The 22,258-nt window shown below is 40.7% G+C and overlaps 1 protein-coding gene across 1 annotated transcript; it reads right to left on the bottom strand.

The window, feature by feature from the left end:
* Positions 1-3,093: 3,093 nt before the first annotated feature.
* On the bottom strand, positions 3,094-20,393 carry LOC119859941 (kazal-type serine protease inhibitor domain-containing protein 1-like). The gene is made up of 5 exons (XM_038412820.2): positions 19,929-20,393; positions 10,978-11,138; positions 8,912-9,056; positions 7,487-7,751; positions 3,094-3,104 (listed from the first exon to the last, which is right to left on the bottom strand). The coding sequence occupies exons 1-4, from the start codon at positions 20,386-20,388 to the stop codon at positions 7,621-7,623; spliced, it is 897 nt and encodes a 298-aa protein (XP_038268748.1). The 5' UTR covers positions 20,389-20,393; the 3' UTR covers positions 3,094-3,104; positions 7,487-7,620.
* Between the last annotated feature and the right edge of the window lie 1,865 nt (positions 20,394-22,258).

Genomic DNA, 22,258 nt, shown 5'->3' with positions numbered 1-22,258 from the left:
CTGCTGTACAGAAAACAGGTTACTTCTGCCTAGTATCAAGAGTGAGGCCTAAGAGCACTCATACACCATAAACTGCACATGTCAGCCCATGCCTCCTTAGATACATCCATTCTCTGCATAAGCCCTGCCCTTTTGTTGTATTGTGCACTTGTGGATTAGGAACCAATGCATAGTGAGTTTTGGCTCACTGGTTTTTAAGCACATGTGCCCCATGCATAGACTCTCTTCAGGCTTGTATGTTGTGCACCTAAACCGTGCTTCCTGCTGTGCAAAGCTTTTTAAAGAACAAAGCCAATGAGTTATAACAATTTAAGAACTAAGCATTTGGTAAGGGATCAGGTTGGCAGCCTCAGGAAGACAAGGCCAGGTCAGGACTCTCATCTAAAATAAGTCTAAACTGGCCTATGTCTACTCTGCTAAAACACCTACTATTTCCGGCCTTGCTCTGTCATTTTGAGCTATATTCCCCCATGTGTATTCCCACCTCGTCCCTTAGACTGAGCACTAAGGAGAGAGGCAGTGTGCATTAGGAGGGCAGAGTAGAGCTGGCACAGGATACAGAGCAATTTTAGGCAGAGATGATTGGCAGCAGGAGGTGGGTGGGGAATATTGTACAATTATCTGCCTGTTGGGGCTATATACCTGCCTTAACAATTTCCTCATCTTACATGCCTTAGTTACCAGACAGGGCCAAGATACTCTGTCTTTGGAACGATTTTCTGATGCAGAAGTCTGGGGTCTGTATCTTGAGTACTGTGGGCAGGGCAGCAGCTCAGGTTAGCGGGTTCATGGATCCCCAGATGAAGATGTAGCAGCCCATAGATGCATATATTTATGAAGGGTTCTTAATGGCTCTGTCATGCATGACATCACTCATCATCAAATGTGTATGGTAAGGCAAGGATCCACTTGGGTCACAGTTAACATGACAGTGTAGACCCTTTCTGATCTGCACACACCTATTATGCTGGTTAGGTGCCTATTGTCCACCTTTTCTTGGTGTTAGTATATATATATAAAGTCTGGTGAATATTAATTGGATAATCTAGTATTCCATTGCAGAAGTATGAGCTGTAATTATCCAAAACCACATTCAGATTGTTTGGTATGACTTGGGGTGCCTCCGGTTGCTCTCACTGAAAAGTCAGGGCAGACTGCAAAAAGGAAAGCAAATACTCCCAAAACTGGTGAAGTTAGACTCACGAACCAGTCACAAACTGTGCTCCTGATCCCCCACACTGGTTATTAAGAAGCTTAAAAAGAAATCATATAGCCCTCTTTATTGCATTCCAGCACTCTGTTTCCCAATCCGCACATAGGTCCAGTACAGTAAGAAGTTATTTAAAAACTCTGTTCACTACAAAAATGTTCTATCCCCAAAGGGCCAGCTACATTACCAGGTCAATATTAGTTTGGATCTTACCGAAAATACCATGCTGCCAGCCTATCCTTTAACATCTAAAACTAAAGGTTTATTATAAAAGAAAGAAAGAACAAGAAGAGAGTTGTTAAATGGTAAAGCACTCAGATACATACATAAGACTTCAAAGTCCATATATCAGGTTCTTAGCACTTGGCAAGTTTGCTGCCTTGAAAGTCCCTCTGGAACACATCCATATGGGTCATTCAGTCCTTTGTTCAGAGATTCAGTTTGTAGAAAAAAGTTACTCCAGAGGTAAGAAGGAATGAAGACAAAATGGAGAAGATGCTGCTGCCCTGTATATTCCCTTAGCATGCGGCTTGTACTTTCTGTATCCCAAAAACAAGCTTCACAGGACATGGCAGGGAAAAGCTGTCCACCACCATTACATGCCTCGCTGGCTCATAAGTGTATCCCCCGGCTCCTTTCAGTGGGTTCATTGTACAGCTCATGACCCTTGATGCGCCATCAAATAGGCTAGGCCAAGGGCAGAGAGGAGCTGGCATCGGATGCAGAGCAACTGATGCCAACCTGTGGGGGCGTGCCACAGAAACACAGCACAAATTTGGAAATACAGATATACCATACATATCTATAACTCACAATACAAAGGTGATAAACATATAAACAAGATTATGATACTTGGCAAATAACATTTTTGCAGCTTCCTTACAGGGCATATCTGGTCAGATTATTTGCAATTTTATAATATTGGTATCGATAATATCACCAAATGTTCCACATATTCCATACAGCATCATAGTTGGGTCTTCCTGATGTTGTCACAGCCATGTACAAATGCCCAATGGTTCATGGCTGGAACCTTATCACCAAAATATCGTTAAATATCTCTTTGCCCAGTGGGGAAATGTTAATGGGGTAACTATAATAACAATGGTCACCCCTTCTCCTTTTCCTCTTTTTTCTGTCTGTCCTCCCCTTCCTCCCAAAGGAAGCTTCTGGTCCATCAATGCTTGGTAGCAGCTGAGAGATGGATGAGCTCCTTTCCATTTGAATTTTACTTAAGAAGCTGAATGAGGAGCCAATGCAGGGTTCCAAATACAGTTTCTTAAACCCTATCTACCCTAGGCAGAATAGCATTGCGAACAACAAAGTGTAATGCTCAGAACTTGCAACACCAGTAAATGTCCTGCATCCACATACAAATGCAGCTCCAGGATCTTTACAGGAACTAGTCCCATTGATTGATGATTGCACTACTCAGGAGCAAGTCTTTAGCTCCAGTCTGGGTGGACAAATGCTGAGTATGATGCTTTTTCCTCACTGTGGATAGGAGGTCACATATTGTAACTGCATCTGTTCAGAAGGCTGTTCCAGCTCTATCCCATGATACACTGCCTCACCTTTCAGCAAGCTTTCTGGGCAAGTGTCTCTTGACACTCTCCACTGCTTGCCCCAGACATTGCAGGAAGCCATTGTACCAGTGGATAATGCCTAGCATTTTCTGCAAGTAACTAGAACACACACCGCATTGTCACCATCCGCTCCTCTGAGAACTGAACAGTACTCTAGCTCCCTGCCACCATCTACATGTAGTAACACCTGTAGTGGCAAAACATTTTGATCAAGCTGTGAGTTGGCCAAAGGTTGTGTCATCTCTTCCTGGGATCTTGTATGATGTGGTAATCCATGTGGAAGTCACCTCAGAAACCAGCAGAACTAGCTGCTGTCCAGTGCTGTACACATACACTGTATAGATAGCAACAAATTAAACTCACAACATCCCATTTTGTAGATAAGATAGAAATGAAGTGAATTGCCAAAAAGCTACACAGCAAGAGAGGACTAGAGCTCAAAAGTGTCTGTATCTCAACTCTGAGCTCGATCCACTGGACTATAGTGGCTAGATAACATTTAACTGCACAAAAACTTATAAATACTTGTACCATTTTAAGATTTGTAATATTAAGGGCCCCTCCTAATCAAATGTGTTACTGTTGGATTATTTAAATGTATTATATCTTTCACAGTAAATTATTAAGCCTTTGGTTTTATTCAGCTTTATGTTATACACAATTGTTTGTATATTACAATACTGCGTCATTCATATTAGCAGGTTAAGATATTTGCATACAGTGAGGCAGCAATATTCTGATAATGGAACTGATTAAAAAAATAACTACAAATGCACTGAGATTCATAGGCATAGTGTTAAGATAAGCAACAGCAACCTTTTGCTGGGTGAATGCCTTGCTCAAAAGACAATCAATATGCAATGCTGGAGCAAACTTAAAGCTCTTGTTTCTTGGGCTGGGCGGAATTGGGAGTATTAGAGTGACACCATCGTTCACCTGTGGGAATGTGGAGCTCATGCCAATTTTGTGCACTCTCATCTAGTGTGTGGCTGTATCAGTTAAAATTGCTGCTTGTCCTGGTGGCATTGAGGATCCAGTCTTCATAGGGAGCAAGCACAATCATTTTTATGGGCAGAAAAAGTGGGAAACCCCAGGGATTTAAAATCAAACATAATCAGAGGGAAAGTGTGTGTATGTTTCTAAACTCTCAGTGAAACCGCCTCCTAACCCCATTAGAGACCCAGATAGAGCGTAGCAGGGCAAACGTAAACCAAGACTCAGGTTCTTTTTTGTGTGTGTGTGGGGAGGTTCTGCAACCAAAAATTGAATATAAAGAATAAAACCCTTTTTCAGTTTCTTAAAAAGAACAATTTAGTAGAGTTTTTATGCCTTTTGCCCACCTTTATACTGGAAGCTGGACCGTAGGACACATTGCAGACACTGTTCTGATGGTGCTGCCTGGTTTTGGCATCATAGCTAATCTTGATTCCATTGAGGTCAATAGCTAAACTCTTATTGGCTTCCATGGGAGCAGGACTGGGAACTAAGAATGTATGTGTTCCTAATAAGAGGTCTCACTTGGACTTCCTTGTGGTTTTAATGTACTATTTCCAGCTCAGGTGTATGTCTCATTTTCTCCTGTGTGGAATGGCACCATCCTACTGAATTTGTTGTTACTGGATTATTTGACTACATCTCTTACTACAGAGAAACCCTAAACTGGATATATTTGTTTGTGTTTCTGCATATTGTTATCCCACCTGAAAAAGGCTGAATCTGTTGTATCCTTTTTATCTAATTTAGAAAGGTCTCATTTAAAAAGAGAGAGAGAGAGAGGGAAAGAGAGAGAAAGCAGCCAAGAAAAGATCAGCTTGTTGCATGCCCTCTTTCTTGAATGACTTCACATTTTTTGTTGCACAATATTTCCACTGAAAGGAATAAGAATTTCATGGCAATAAATAACACAGCAATGTGGTGGTTAAACTACACACACATCCACAAACAAAATACATTTAATTGTGAAAACTATACTTTGGAAATGTTTGCTTTCTGAGGGTGGTCACAAAGAATCCAGCCAAGTTATCTAGTTTGCATACAACTGTACAGTTTTTGACACAGCTCTAGTATGACATATGTTTTTCTCTTCCAGCTGTCATTCTCTTTCTGTTTTTCATTTTGCATTAGCAGCAGGAGACCATAAAGAATTCTAGTTTGTCTCCACGCATAATGTTTTGAAGACAATATCTTTTGGTTCCCTGTGTTGATATGTATTTTACCACAATGAAATTATTTTCTTTGGTAGTCTCTTGTTTGTAGTAACGAACAAATAAAACAAACAAATCCCCTGGAACTCCATGTCTGTGGATTGGGTATTTTCAATAGAAATAGATTACATTTTAGAAATTAATAAAATCTACTGATCAAGTTTCTTTTTAAATTAATAAACATTTAGCTAATATACAAAAATGTAAGTTGATTGGCCTAGGTGTAGAGAGATTGGTAATAGTTTATAATAAGGCCACTGGTTAAATCCAAAGCCATCTTTTAAACCTAAGTCAAATGATCTTGTCAATGACCTCATGTCATGAACTTCATTCCTAAATTAACATCATGCTAGGAAATCTACAAAAACAACAAAAACCAACAACTCCAAATATGTTTTTGTTATCTGCATGAAATTCATTAATACCTCATGGCAAACAGAGTCGGGGTGCTGGAACAATTTTTATAGTAGGGGTGCTGAGAGCCATTTAACCAAACTGTAAACCCGGTATAGAATGGAAACCACTTCAAGTCAGGGAGTGCTGCAGCACCCCCGCACCGCTAGTTCCAGCACCTATAAACAGGGTTCATATCCAGCTTATGACTTTATTGCAAATCTAAAGAAAATTTAAATTTCCAATGTCATATGGCAGAAAAAGCAACATCCTAAGAGTAAAGGAGATGTTCAAATTTCACAGTACATACATTTAGAACACCCACATTATATATATATGCTAAATGCAAAAAATTAAATTAATGTAAAGTCAATGCACCATTTTCAGTGGATGCACTTAAAACTTTCCTAACTTTAAGTTGGATAAATAGAGAATATTACCACACTATTTCCAGCATTTATTATACATCACCGTATTTAGTATAGGAAATACTGAGGGAAAATTACGAGTACTGAGGCCAAGATTTTAAACACTGGGTGCCTAGAGTTTGGGTCTTAAGTCCATATTTAGGCACCTAAATAAGTGGCTTGATTTGCAGAGGTGCAATGGGATGTAATGCGTGCTCAGCATGTCTGAAAACCAGGACACTTATTTAGTGCCCAAAATTTGGCTTTAAGAGTTGAACTACAGGCACCCATTATTGAATATCTTGGCCTCAGGTAATTCTTTAGTTATCTAAATCATATGGACAAATTTTTAAGGGCTATCATTTTATATTCCAAATGTTAAAGTTTTAAATGTGGGAGAAACAAGACTGAAGGCACTTAGAGTACATTAGATTTACCATATGGAACACAGCCAGTCATTGAGATTGCTTGAAAAATGTATGTGAATTTTCCCAGAATGTTTTAAAAAAGAAATAATTTTCTGCTTTCAAAAAATGCCTTTGGCATTTCCATGAATGCAATATCTTGAGGGATCAGAAGTGTGTGCAGCTAAAATGCACTGTTGGAAGCATCACAAAAAGGATGAGTGTTGGAGCCCACAGAATTTTGTCTATGTGACCATTATGCAGTTGGAGTTCCATGTGTCTGAAGGGCATGGACAGCAGGAGTAGCTACTCCTGCTAACTCCACATTAATTTGAAGAAATCCTCACCTTACACAATGCTGCTTAAAGCATAAGTGATGATCCATGCCTTGGACATTGGTCTCTAAGATGGAGGGAAAGAATAGGAGGTAAATAAATTATTCTGGGTGGAGCCATAAAGTAGGTCTGTTGGTTTGGTTGCACAGGCAGCCCTGGATTTCCCTCACTGCTCCTTGGGTCCCAGATCCCTTCTGTCAGATAGTAAATTTCTGCCCCTGACTAGGATGATGACGACTTAGGAGACCTGCTGTTTTTAATACAGTGGGAAAGGTGTAATTGTTTCATGCACTCAACTCAAAAAAAAAAAAAGACAATTCACTTTGGGCTGAGACTAACCCTGGAAACTATCAAACCAGAAAAGGAAAATCTTCCCGAAAGTGTGAAAGGAGTTTGATTTGAAGCTATTTTGCAATCATAACTACTTATGTTTGTGAATGCTCTCTTGATATCTACATGGGCAATGCAGAAAGAAGATAATGGATGTCAGGTAAAGAGTTCCTTTAGTTTCAGAACTGATTTTGTTAATCCAATCTTCACCATTTAAAAAAAATTAAAATGGAGAAGATCATCTTTTTCAGAATACCTAATAGGCAGGTCCATGTTTAACAGTTGTGTTCAATAGTCTGATAATACCAGCCTATGGTCTATCTCAGTGGTTCTCAAACTTTTGTGCTAGTGACCCCTTTCACATAGCAAGCCTCTGAGCGCGAGCCCCTATAAATTAAAAACACTTTTTTATATATTTAACACCATTGTAAATGCTGGAGGCAAAACGGAGTTTGGGGTGGAGGCTTACAGCTCATGACTCCCAGTTTGAGACCCCTGGTCTATCTGATTATTATTACTGATATGTAGTACAGTACTCTTTGGCCAATAATAATTGAGGGACTACATATCAGTAATACTACATATCAGTAATAATAATCAGATAGACAAATCAGGACCAAATTGGTAGAAGAATAATATACAAACTGGGGGAAGGAAGCAACTCTTTACAGAACAGATCACACTAGTAAATACAGCTCAAAGGGAAGGATATTGGACCCTTAATAAGTCTAGACTATCACAGGAACTTATTTCAGTTTTCATAGTCCCCAGATTCATATTCTTCCTCTTCATCCTCTTCTGGATGATCATAATAGTCTCCATAATCTGTAGTGTAGCTTGTGGTTCTGCTGTCAGCAGAAATCTGAAATGAAGAGGATGAACCTGCATAGCAAGACATAAATTGTCTCCACATTAAAAGGAACATACACAAAGCAAGAACTAAGAGGAAGATAACATGACTTTAGAATTCTACAGTGAGTTAAACATACTTGTTAATGGATTAAATTCTCTTTTGGAGAGAAAGAGGCAATATCTAATGGCTTGTTTCTGTATCGTTAAAGTCAACGGGAGCTTTGCAGTATTTAGCTCTCTCTCACACTCTCAAGTGTTGAAAACACACTTATTTTAAACTCTATTCCAAACACAAGTAAACCATGAATTTGATCCTGCAAGTGCTCTGCACATGAAATTACCATTGTAGGATCAAGCCCATTGTTTGACAAATAGAAGAGGCCCATATCAAAAGGGAAATATGAACAATGTAGCCTGCTTCTGCCCATGCAATGCAATCACAATTCTCTTTAAAGTAAAAAGGAGTTTCGCCTCCAGGACTGGGCCCAATAAAAAATAAATAGTAAAAGTTATTTCATGTGTTTCTCTAAGCACCCTTATTAAAAGCAATTCCAAATTCTTCCTAATTTTTCAAAAAGTAAATGATTAAACAGAATTGTTGAAGTTCTAAGAATTGCTCAGGGCCAAATGCAGCTATGGTTCTGGTATGAAACTCTACCTGTAGTCAAAGGGGGGGGTTGTGTAAAAAGGGATGGCAGAATAATTTGTGTCTTGTGAACTTTACAGCTGTGATCCACAGTGTCTTTCAGATGGAAAAAGGTGAAAATTGTAGCACATCCCCATGATATTAACAAGTTTATCTATTTTTGTTTACTGCACTTCATACACATTTTTGATTAAAAATACCTAGAGCTGATAAGAGATAAGGGATAAGAAGGGATAAGGATAGAGTGACAGGACATGGTTTTCAAATGTGGCCCTCTTAATAGGACATTCAGAATTGGACACTCACCTTAGCACAGAAGGGCCAATCCCTGTGAGGTGAAGTCTGTGGGAACTGTGGGTGCTCAGCCCCTGACAGATCCACACCATTTGAGAGGCAATTGCCTGCTTTATGCACCTGAGCATCAGTTTAAGTGCCAACACAGAGGATTTGCATTACCAGGGGAGGCAGATGCATTTGAAACCCGGGCTCTAAGTGTTGAAACCAAATGCTGAAAATTCTTCACCTCAAAAGAAAAACACTTTACCATCAATGACTTTCAGTCTTGCAGATGCATACGCAGTGCCATACTTGTTTTTTGTTTGGCAGATGTAGATGCCTTCATCCGATTTCTTGATGCCTTGAATTTGCAGCCACCCTGTCACACTGTACTTCTGAGGCCCACCTCTTGCCTTAAAGAAGGCAAACACACTGTCAAGGTTTAGGAGACACCAGAGAAGAGGATGCTTTTCACAAGGGTAATTACCTGAATTATGTTGGGGGCCAAACTGTGCTCTCAATTACTGTACATTGCCACTGCCCCTTGGCCTCCAAGCTGTATCTAATTCTGTGTGCCCCTCCGCTTTGCTGCCCTTGGCCTCCTCAACTCATGCTGACCCTGCCCACTTCCCCAAACTTCAACACTCAGCCCTGACCCCCCCTCATCATCCCCCACCCCCCCACCTGACTCCCCTTCTGCTCCATACGTCAGCTTCTCCATATTTCTCTCAGATCCTACTTCTCATCCTTCTAAGTTTTCTGGGGGTAAGGGTACAGGTGGATGGAAATGGCTTTTAGATCTCCTGTACCTCTATTATCTTCTGGTGTGACCAGCTGGCCCAGCCCCACCTTCATTCCCAAGGGGGTACTGCTCCCCTCTAATCACAGGTGGTGTCTTAGTCTTTAGGGGAGGAGACCCAGCCCTTCCCCCTGGGCTGGACCAGTTGGCTCCTGCACTGAGCTGGCTGAGTGCTAGGCTCCATGTTTTCCAGGCAGGGGTCTATGGAAGCTCTGGCTCCAGAAGGGTGGGGAACCCCAGATATGGCTGGGAGTTCAAAGCAAACTTGTTTCACTTTGCCTGCAGTGCCCAGGTCTGAACAGCATAAAAGGTGACAAAGGGCCTCTCATCCCAGGTCCCGGCAAGAGACTTTTCACCTCTGGAATCCAGGGCCCCTCCCACAACCCAAACACTTCCTTTTAAAGGCCCTTGTCCCTACCAAGGCCTGCAGTCACTTCACCTTCCAGGCCAGAAAGCTTTTTTTATTTTTCCTGCCACACAAGTCGGTGGAGGAACTTATTCCACAGCGTGGGGTACACCGCCCTCGTATATACTCTTGGATTAGATTTAATATACACTTTAATCTTGACAGCAGCTACTTAACTGCTAATGATCAGAGAGCCAGATCCTCTTTGTCTTTATGCAGGCAAAAAATCACAGTGAAGTTAATGGGAGTTTTGCCTCGTAAGGACTGCTGGATCGTGACCACATTCATTAGAGAGAGAGAACCAAGACAGTGCGACATTCAGGGTTTACTTCTTCCTCTACATATGCTGTCCTCTCTCATCAAGCACTTCTGAAAGCAGAATTTTCTTAATTCTCAGGCAGGATCATACTGTAGCACCCCATGCTGGCAAGCTATTTATCATAATAACATAGGCTTTGTAAGTGTGTTGTATCCTGTTATTGACGTTCATAGAATCCTAAAAATGTGGAGCTGGAAGGGACTTTGAGAAGTCATTGCGTCCATGCCCCTGTGCTGAGGCAGGACCAAGTAAACCTAGACCATCCATGACAGGTGTTTATCCAACTTGTTCTTAACCCCAGTGATGAATATTCCACAACCTCCCACAGAAGCGTGTTCCAGAGTTTAACTATCCTTGTAATGAGAAAGTTTTTCCTACTATCTAACCTAAATCTCCCTTGCTGCAGATTAAATCCATTACTTCTTGTTCTACCACCAGTGGACATGGAGAACAATCGATCACCGTCCTCTTTAGAACAGCCCTTAAAATATTTGAAGACTTATCAGGTCCTCATTCAGTCTTTTCTCAAGACTCAACATGCCTAGTTTTTTTTTTAATCTTTCCTCATAGGTCAGGTTTTCTAAACCTTTTATCATATGCTGATAAACTGGGTTATGTAGTGAAGCAACAGGAGACCTGAACCCAGTCTCTCTCACCAACAGAAGTTGGTCCAATAAAAGATATTACCTCACCCAACTTGTCTCTGCAACAGGAGAATGGCAGTAAAAATGAGATAGCCTCCTTAACCCTCCATCTCCTCCCTACTATTCAATAGTATAAAACATGATTCATGGAATAAGCATAATCTACCTGGATTGAGATGTGGGCATCATCTCCTGGCAGAAACATTTTATTCCCTTTTTTCTTCCACTCAAGGTGTGGCATAGGGTAGGCGGACACCTCACAGCCAAAGATGACATCATTACCTGTGAAATTCTGAGCATCCTGAGGTGGCAAAGAAATAACAGGAGCTGCAAGGAACCAATATGAAAAGAGCCTGATAGATGGACATGGTAAAATGCAACTGCCTGTACACGGTAAGAAAAAGTCAAATAACATTGTCGTGTCATGTGGATTGGCTAACAACTGTGAGTGTCCTGCTTCTTGACAGTCTGCTCTGAGGCTGGCAAACACCCCAAACTGGTGGTATGTTCTATAATTATGTTTCATCCACCCAATAACAAGTGTGAACTCTGAATGCACTATAATAGTCTTACCATGGAGGCACAGACAGTCCCCTTGGGCATTCCAGTCTATCTTGCCACCTAGGCATCACAGATGGTCACTTACACCAAATATCACAACAATATTCAGGTTTCTTCCAGTACCATAGGACCAGTCATTTACTCAGACCTCAACCCAAAGATGATGCCTATAGCAAATCCTGTAATAAGCTAACTACACGTTTAATAAATAAGAAAAGAAAAAAGGGAATTATTTATGAGGCTAAAGTAGGTAACATACACAAACAAATGAGTATCAGTCTTGAGTTTCAAAAGATAATAGAAATTGCTGTCATAAGCTGACGTTGTATGTCGTTTGGGGCAAATCCAGGCAAAACAGCTGGGTGGCTTTTGCTTAGTGATTCTTGCCCCTTTAAAGTCCAAGTAGCGAAAGATCACTCTCCTTACAGTGTGTATGATAAAACCCATTGTTTCATGTTCTCTGTGTGTGTATATAAGTCTCCCCACTGTATTTTCCACTGAATGCATCCGATGAAGTGAGCTGTAGCTCACGAAAGCTTATGCTCAAATAAATTTGTTAGTCTCTAAGGTGTCACAAATACTCCTTTTCTTTTTGCGAATACAGACTAACACGGCTGCTACTCTGAAACCTGCCAAAAAGAACCAAGTTTCTCCTTGTCAGAGATTTTTATCCTCTTCTCCCCAGACTCCAAACTGATAGAACAGGGATCAGCAACCTTTGGCACGTGGCCCGCCAGGATTAGCCTCCTGGTGGGCCGGGCCAGTTTGTTTATCTGCTGCGTCCACAGGTTCAGCTGATCGCAGCTCCGACAGGCCAGTGGGGGCTGTGGGAAGCGCCATGGGCTGAGAGATGGGCTGGCCGTTGCTTCCCACATCAGCGAACCCCGGCCAGTGGGAGCTGTGATTGGCCGAACCTATGGACATGGCAGGTAAACAAACCAGCTTGGCCCGCCAGGGGCTTACCCTGGCGGGCCATGTGCCGAAGGTTGCCGATCCCTGTGATAGGACAAGTGTCAGTGGCTGACTCCTCTTCATGCCAGTGGGGAAGGTAATCAAAGTCTTTGTCCTTTTGAGGTATTACAATGGCTCATTTGGTTCCAGAAGGCTCCATTGTCCACAAGACTGGCACTTTACACTTACTAATGCTTCTTTCCTGTTTGGTGAGTTACACAGTTACAGAAGTTTACAATGCAAACATGCAGTATAATCTTATACCAGGCTACAGAGGTTATAAATGAGATCAATACATGCAGAATGAGGACTAGCAGTGTTGAGTGGAGCAATGCTTAAAATACCTGGCCTAAGCCTTTTCTATCTTGCTTAATTTGATCACAGCTTAATATAACTTATGTTTAAAAATTGTTAATTTTAGTACTTAGTACTTATTAGCACATATTAGTACTTTGTTTTGAAAAAGCAAAGAGAATGCATTTTTGCAGGTTACATAGAGGTAATAAAATATGGTAGACTCTAAGTCTTATGAATGACCAGTTATCTGAACCATTTTACCCAATAAAAAATAAACAGCTATACTGTAGTTCAAAGCTACCTTATTTATTCACTAGCTTTTTACACATTTGGCTGAAAGAAGAAAAGATTTACATTAACCACAAGAGGGAGCCCATCCAGTGCTTTGAACACAATAAGAAAATAAACAGTTAAAAGATAAGGGTCAGGATGAATGTACTACATGAATGCATCTATTGAATGTACATATGCATATATTTAATGTACTATATGATTTGTTACATCAACAATCAGAGAAAAAACCCTACATGATCATTGTTATAGCCTTGTTTTTTGGCAAATATGTTTGTCTACCACTAACACACATTTTTCAGTTGAACATATGTTTCCTATCTCTTTTTTCTTTCTTTAAAGTTGTTTGTACTTTCTGGGACACTAGGTCCAGTTTGGGTTTAATTGTTTTATTTTTTTGTCCCGTGTCCCAGATGCTTGAAAATGGGAGCTTTGGTAAATAATAAATACATTTTTGCCTGTGATATTTGAGTCAATATGTCTCTGCAGAATGAATATTTCAGCAGCTGAAATTGTCCAAGCAATGCTCCAGATTTCTAAACTATAGCTTCAATACATGCTGTCAGATATAACTGATCTAGTTAGGTGCTGACAACATCAAATACAAACCAGGTCAAATTATGCATTTCAGATAAAGTATCCAGCGAATTTATCTCATTTGCTATTTATGCATTGCTCATTAAACAATCCTGGTTTTCTTCTAAGCTCAGATTTTCAAAGCTGACTACAGTATTTGAACACCTAATTCACATGAGCTTTATTGAGAAATAGGCATTCAAATCCTTTAGGGCCGAGATTTTCAAAGTTGCCTAATGTAGTCAGAATTCATAAGGATACATTGAGTAGTTGGGATGAGAAATGTTCACATTTGCTTAATTTTACTACTGGTCATTCTATTGATCTTAATGAGACTCCCCATGGAAGTACAGGTAAGCATAGGGAGCCAAAATGTTTACCTTGACTTATTCGTTACATAGATTGTTATTTCTGCTCACAGATTAGATGAGTAACTTTTTAAACAGGTGAATATTCCTTCTTACTTCTGGATACCTGTGCTCAGATGCTGATCCAGGTATTCATCTGAAGAACTCAAATTTTCCAGATATTCCTGTGAACAGAACCTTGCTTGCGTGGCTGTTTACAAACAGGACCCAGTGCTGCAAGGTGTTGAGTGCTCTGGTTCCAATCTACTACTTAAACACAGACTTAACTGTAAGCACATGAGCAATCTGCTTGATTGATGTGAAGCATGTGCTTAAGAACGTTGCTGGATCAGGGCCAGAATACTCAGCACAGTGCAAGCTCACACACCCATAGCAAATAAAAAGGTATATGGACTTGATCAAACCAAGCAGGCACTTGGAATTTGAATCAATAGTCACAAATTATTTGCAGTATTTAACAATTCCAATCAAAAGTGAGGTACCAAAAGATAAAAAAATAACCCAGAATGATTTAAGAATCTGGTCTCACAAAAACATCTTGCTGCCTGTTGCAAAGGCAAAGTGAACTCAGGTAATCCAGCACTTTAAGAAAAATATGTATTGAAGGCCAGATTTTTAACAGTTCCTTTTTGCATGCGTTTCTGATCTTGCATACCTCCAACTCTGGCCTTGCAAGTGTGTCCGTGTTCACATAACTGTGCCTTTACCCTTAATACACATACCTTGCTCTAGCATTTCCTGAGGGGAGCATATCACATGCAGTGTATCTGTTCCGCTTCATTCTAGGTTGGCATAGTCTTTATGACTGAAATTCAGCCTCCCCTTCCACTAACAGCATAAGGCCTGAACCATCCCAGTTGTGCTTCAGTAGGGGAATCAATGAGGACAACTTTGAAGAGGCAACAGGGGAAGGGAGGTTGGGGTTTGCAACCCCTTTCATGCCACAGAGCGGCGTTCTGTGGGAGTAAATGTGGGGAGTTCTTGAGCAGGCCAGGGGAATGCCCACAGTGGGTATGTCTATCCTGCACTATAAACCCAAGCTCAGACAGAAATTTGAGACCAAGCCCCTCTTCCAGCCAAACAGAAATCAGTTTGATTGGGGCCTGGATCCCCTCTGGACTCAGACCCACAGACTCTGCTAGCAGTGCTGAGTAAGAACTGGAGTCCCACTGAGACTCAGGACCAAGCTCTGTCATTTTGGAGTGTGGAATCAGCTCAAGCCGCAGACCCCAGTCAGAAGGTCTGCACAGTGCAGTTTGAACACATCAGCATGGCTGTGAAACCCGAGCCCAGCAATTTTAACTCACGTTTACAATGCAGTGTGGATGCTCAGACGTGGGTATACAATGCAGTATAGACATACCCAATGAGCCTACCAAATGGATGAATTCACTTGCTTCAAACCTTGCTTGGGCTAGAGTAGTAGCCAAAGACTAGTGATCAGGGCTCTCAGTCTGGGTTGCAGGGGAGTATGTTCCCCTTCAAATCCCCACATAGTTCACCTCAGAAAGCCTATTTACTTGTAGAATTACTTCACCAGAAGAGGACACAGTTACCCTTCAGCAAAGGTAAATGCTTATGACAGGACAGGGAGATCATTTAACACAATCAGAGACTAAACAGCAAAGCTCCCAGACTTCTGGCTTTGGAGCATTATCTACCAAAAAGCATTTCCCCATAGCTGCTTCCCTTATAACCTCTCTCCTGAGCACCTGTGCAAAGGGATGGGGAAGATGAGCTATAGATCACCCCAAGTTCTCCAGGGACCAGGTAGTGTACTTGCACTCTGAGCCAGCAGTATGATCCAGGATTTACAACAGTGGCTAATGATTTGGGGTGCCTCCATTTGTGGAAGCTTTAAGGGGGCCTGATTTAGAGGGAGAGCGAGTATTCAAAATCACTAGCTGCTTTTGAAAATCTTGGCCATGAATTTTACCCTACTGTGTATTTGTCACCTATCACAGATGCCACAAATATGAGAAAAATAACCATAAGCCCCAAAACTATTGAAAAAAGTGCAGAAATCAATTTTCTAAGTGCTATTATATTTTTTTCAATCCAACATCAAACTCAAACTAAAGAATGTTGATTTGGTAACAACAAAATGGTATATTTCTCAAACTTTATGATATTTATGTTTACTGTTATTTGTCTGATCTGTAACACAATTCACACAAGGTGGTAAACTATTCCTTTGCTCCTTTAGTATAAAATTCCCGTTAAAATAATCTGGTATTTTGTACTACTGACGGTAAAGAGAAATGCTGTGGGCTGGGTCTATTGCTTTGTGTAATCAACTTCAGCAAAGGTTTGAAAGAAGATGTATTAAGTGTGGAGAATCTGCATGTCATCAATACAGTTAACAATCTTTGTAAGATATTATAGAAATTGATCAAACCAACCTTCCGGGGAAGGAAAAAGGGCCTTTTCTCATGTGTGACTTTGCCTTTGAGTGTGTGTGTGTTTTTGTGGCAGACAGAAGATAAAAGTCTGCTCTTGTGAATGAAAGGAGTTTATTGTTATTTATTTATTCATCAGTTGCTGTATACAATTAATCTATTTGGCACCCCTAGGACAGGAGATGCTTTGAAGGAAAAGTATGAAAACAACATGCATTGAGATTAGTGATGTATATATTTACAGAATGCTACCAAAAGACACCGATCAGTGCTCAACATCTTTTTCTCATACAAAGGACAACCAGCAGAATGCCTAGGCACAGATAAATTGCCATTCTCAGGGCCTAGACTTCCCACTGCCTTACACGTTTCGGAGTTACTTGTAGCTCTGTGAAACTGGTATAAAGCACTGCCACAACCTAATGGTGGCCTTTTACACACACTTTACAGCACTGTAAACAAGCTCACAAGGCACAGAGCAATGGTGAATAGCACATTCAATGTACTATCCTCATCTAGATTCTTGTGCTACGATTTACATACGATTTAAAATACCTTTTAATCTTTTACTTTTTTTCTGCCACTTTAGAGCTAAAATTAGAGAGGAACCTTTTATACCCTTTGGAATTGGCTTTTAAGCAAATATTCCCCTTTGAAATCCTATCTATTCTTTCACGTGGCAGAAGACAATTCAAAGAGCTTTGCATGACAACTTGGCATGGCAGCCTCTCATAACTTCTTAATGTTTCCCTCTAAGATCACATAAAGTTGTATTGCTCTGAAGTAAAATATGCTGAAGTTCTTATAAAGTCCCATTATCATGTGCATTGCACAGTGCACAAGTATAAAGTAAGGTGTATATTCTGCTCTGTTGCTATACCAATACTGTGAATTTCTACAGAGCTTTCATCCTTAGATTGCAAAGTGCTTTACAAAAGTGGGCAAGAATTATTATGCCCATTTTATACTTGGAGAAACTGAGGCACACAGAGGCTAAATAATTTGTCTGAGGCCAGAGAAACAGACAGGGGAAGAATCAGTATTAGAATCAGAAGGAACAGCAAGGGTCAAGTAGTCTAACTCCGAGGATCCAGGAGTTACTGATTTACACAATTACAGCGTGGATCAGAATCAGTGCTTGAACTGCCTGCCACCTGCAAAAGCACTTGTAAATATATTGGAGTGCTGATATTCTGCCCTTGTTCACACCAGTGTGTAGGCAGCAGAAAATGGGAGTGCTAAGGAACAGAAGGCGTGGCCAGAGGAGGACGTACTGCTTGCTTGCCACTCCAATGTTTGACTGATAAATTGCAAGGAGACTATAAAACTAAAGCCACCAAGGTTCTCTTTAAAGTGACTAGTTCTGTGTATGCAGCACTGTGTGCGTGGTTGTAGAGGAATTTTAGGAGAGTCAGTATCAACCTTTCCCCATGGAGCTCTGGCATGCCAGGAGAGGAGAATGAACAGATGGACTAAAACAGCAGTGCTACCAAACCTCAGTCAGCAAGGACTGTGGTAGGGTTGGAGAGGACAAGGTGAGATGGAGACAGGGGAAGCTACTTTATCTTGCATCCTCTAGTTGGTTGCTTTTCCTGCAACAATTCCTCCATTCCAGCATGAATGCAAATTCATGTAGCTGGAATCCCTGTAGCTGGATTCCTTCCTGCCAGCATGTAGGATCCTCATGACAAAATCTAGAGTAGGTGCTGGGCTGGCAGACAACAACCCACACTGTCGGGAGGTTGGAACTGCCTGGCACTGAGATTGCTGGAGGGAGGGTGGGAGCAGGACAATCAATGGATGTGCACATTCTGAGCTCCTTGGCCAGCAACACTCCTATGGAGCCAAGGCCACAAATTAAAGATGCTTGGCAAACCCCCTACAGGAGAGGGGGATTGCTCTGTTCTCTCCCCGGACAATGAACCTCCACCCTCATGCAATTGCCCCCTGGGTCCAGGGGGCAAATATATGTGGACCGGAGTGTAACAAAACCCACCATTTATATCACTTCTGAATTTGGCCCTGAGTTGTCTGTTGACAGCCAAGAATGGGAAGAGCCCAACGAGAATACTATATGGTCCTCGAGGACTATAGGCTGTTGTGCCAAATGCTGTACCAGTAACCAACGTACAAGCTATCACCTGTAAACCACAAGAGGTTATCAGTGGAACAATTTGGTGTTCTGGATCTCCTGTTTCAAGCACATTTTTTCAGTGCAACTTTAGTCTTCTGCAATATCCTTTCTGTTCCAAGGGGCAGTGAGGCTAAAACATTTGGAGAATGTTCTTTGGCATGTCTGCTGATGTGCAAACCTGAGGATCCTGTACATTTGGTTCTGCTTGCACTCAGCGCTTACTAGTCCAGCTTAGTAAAACAAACAAACAATTTAAATAAACTTCAGGGGAGAAAGTCATGAAGAGACAAGAAGCTTCAAATTCTCTGCAAAGAAATGAGGCTACTTCCAAGAAACATTTTATACTATATAAAACAATTGATAGGAGATGATGCACCATTACATTTTTAAACAGGCATATTCATGTGCACAGATTTGTGTGTGAACTCTACATATAATCTCAGATAAACTGAAAACATATATACACTTTGAGATTTTGTCTAGAGAGTCCCTCTATATGTGCATTCTGAGTCCCTATTTGTGTCTAGCTGTGTGTAATTTGGACCTCTCTCCATATTGTGCATTAGGTCACTCAGAAATCGGCTATGTGAGATGGTGATACTAATTCCTGAAAGATTAATCACATTAAAATCAGACTGCAAAAACAGCCAGTGTTCAAGTAACTATCCTAATCACTTCATTCTCTCTCCCGCCACTCCGCTATGAGGGTAGCTGCATCTGAATGCTTGTTTCTTACCTATGCAAATAAAATATAGCCAAAGGTATATTTAGTTTAAAGCCTCAACAAACTGAAATGAGGTTCATAATTTTATATAATCACCATGAATGCAAATGCCTTTAGGGAAATTATTCCAGTTTGATTCTGTTCTAATGTGTGGATTTGTAATCATCAGTGGGTCTTTAGATCTTTTAAAAATCATTGTTACATTGTTTTTAACTTTTTATACCAAGAGTGGAATTTTATTAAAATGATTTCCAAATCTTATTCTATTCTATTCCATTCCGGTTCCACCACCATATTAACTGAGACATGCCTTGCCACCTACCTCTGCAATATCAATTCAGGCATTAAATAATAATAATTCTATAGATTTTTTACCTCTGTGATCGACCCTCACCACATTTCACTTTCTGTTCAGCTACTCTGAACATCTTTCACTTATTAGTGACTTTGTGACGTTAATTCCATTATAATCATATATAACTTTACATACAGCTTGTGTAATATACAAGTTCACACTCCACATATTTGGAGATCACCTAGTCTGTAGATTTGTTGCTTATTAGTGACCATGTGATATAAAATCCACTATGGTAATAAACAAGGTTACAACACACAAGATTAAACACCAGCTGATGAATTACTTGTTTAAATCTCAAAGTAGTAGTATTGTAATTATAATGATGCTGAAGCATTATTTTGCTGTAAGAAGGCTGAAAAATTAAAAGATATTTCTAGAAATTAACATAAAATCTTTTTCTCCTTTATATATCTGCTTTAGAGAACAGTTTACTTGGTATACATGTCTGAGTATGTTACCTGATTCACATGGTCCTTTGTGCTTCATGTTGATATTTCTTCTCTTCTCAGAATAAGCTTCATTGAATTGGCAGATGTTCGCATAGGTCTTGCCTTCAGGTCCACAGACACTTTCCTGGGATTTGCAGACACATTGTGGTTCGGGGATTTCCCCAAACTTGGTTTCATCGGCATCCAGCCTGCACTCCAAGTTCTCCCCACACTGCCCGTAGAAATGATTGACCTTGTCCAAGTCACAGATCTGCCCTTCCATATTCCCACATTCAGGACAGCAGCCACAGTGATCTAATACCGTCCCGGCTGGACAGTGTGTAGGCTTGGAGCAAAGTTCCAAATTGCATTTTCCACAGCTGTCTCCTTCCCTTAACAATCTCAACCAGCTCCTGTAGTACAATGTGGGGAAACTCTGAGAAACTTGTACCAGGGCTACCAGCATTACTATGACCTCCAGAACCTTCATCTTGAGACTGTAATGAAATGCAAAGGTCTTTAGAGTAAAGCCAAGGGGTGGGAGGAACCCCCACACACAGCAAGAGCGAGCGAGTGAGAAAGAGAAAACATCACACTCCTTTTTTGTTTTTGGAATGTAAATGTACTGCGGAGGCTTTAAAGAGATATTAGCATCAGGTTCCTGATCTGGAGCTGATAAATAAAAATGCATACGAACCTAGAAGCTTTTCTCTAACATAGTTTGGAAAGCATACATATGAAACACACTTCCCTCTGACAGCTGAGTTGAAGGTTTGTGAAATGCTGTTGCTCAGGGTCTCCTTGAGCCAAATTTGCAGATTTGCTCTATTGAAAACATTATATTGTAGCCGCTGTAGGAAGAGGTACAGAATGAACTGATGAAAGAGCAGAGAAGTACATGCTTTTTTCTATTTCACTTTTTTCTCTCACTCCCTTAATAGTGTTAGTCACAAAGAACTAAACATGGGTGGATATCAATGCCCAACACACCAGGGGAATTACCTCTAGATCTGAGCCAGAGCCAGGATATTTGGATCAAGATTTAGGTCCAAATATCTCCCTAGTGTGTTTGGATTCATAATTCCATTATGGATCCTTTGTAGAGATGGCCCCAAGCCATCACACTTGGACCAGATCTGAACTTCATACATGGAGGTGGGTCCCTGGATTCATTGTTCTAGCTCTGTCCCCCTGCCTTTGTGAAAATGATAGTAATAGGGGTGTGACAGTGCTGGGAGCTAGCAGGTCAGACAGCACTCTGATCACTGTAGCACTCATTAGGTCCCCCAGACTGGACTGATTGGTCATTGGGATGTAATTATCTAATCAGGCTGGCAGGTGGGTGGTGGTAGAGGATTAATTAGGTCATAAACAGAGGACTGATAAAAAGGCACAGGAAGAAAGTGCCAGGGGAGAGGACCTGGGCTAGCTAAGCCCAGATTCAGAGCACTCCCAAGGACGGGAGACCTCATCTATTCTCAGGCCCTGGGGAGAGAGCTGATGATACAAGGAACACTGTAAGTTGTACTTCTTTTCCATGCTGGGTGCTTGCCTCAAGATGAATTTTTTGGGGGAATATCAGCTAAAATGGTTCATTTATTTTTTAACTTCTGAGGGCCCATATTTAAAGCCTGCCTGGAATAGACCTGTGATACACTTCATATTGTCTACATCATGGCTGGACTAATTCATATTCTGTACTGTGCCCTGCCTCTGGCTGTAGGGTCACACTATAAAATAGTAAATTAAGTATGTAAGTGATGCTGTGAACTTTAAGAATCAGCAAATATGTGACTAGTGAATTTAATGGAAACAGATTCTTATCCCACCTTCTTGATCCATTTCATATATTTTATGTTTCACACTTCCACATCAAATTCTAATTGTACATATTGTTTCACATTACAGATTCTAAATGCCAATGTCAACTTCATTACTTGGAAGTGCAGTGGATGAAAATCTACAGTAAAGCATAGAAGTTTTCAGAGGTTTATATGCAGTGAAAAATGAATGTTCCTTTTTGTAGGGAGCCATGTTTGCAGAGAGAAGTTAGACTGGGGAAAAGCCTGGTGCAGACATTCAGGATGTTAATAAGTAGGAAGGACTCCTTAACATAGCTGGGCAGTTGCCTGAGGTTTTCACTGAATAGCCAGTGTTAGTCACTATGTCACTTTAATTCAGATATATCTTGAAGATTTAACACTATAAATAAGGTAATTAAGAATTAGGCCTGATTCTGCTCTCACTTAAACTGGTGTAACTCAGGATTAACTCTATTGAAGTCAATGGAATTAAATGAATGCAAGTAAGAGGAAAATCAGATCGGTTGTCTTCAAAGCCATGTCAAATGAGTTTTTAAA

The sequence above is a fragment of the Dermochelys coriacea genome, chromosome 8, assembly GCF_009764565.3.
Source record: "Dermochelys coriacea isolate rDerCor1 chromosome 8, rDerCor1.pri.v4, whole genome shotgun sequence".
Taxonomy (NCBI): Eukaryota; Metazoa; Chordata; order Testudines; family Dermochelyidae; genus Dermochelys; species Dermochelys coriacea.
This window is presented reverse-complemented; position numbering and strand designations above follow the sequence as displayed.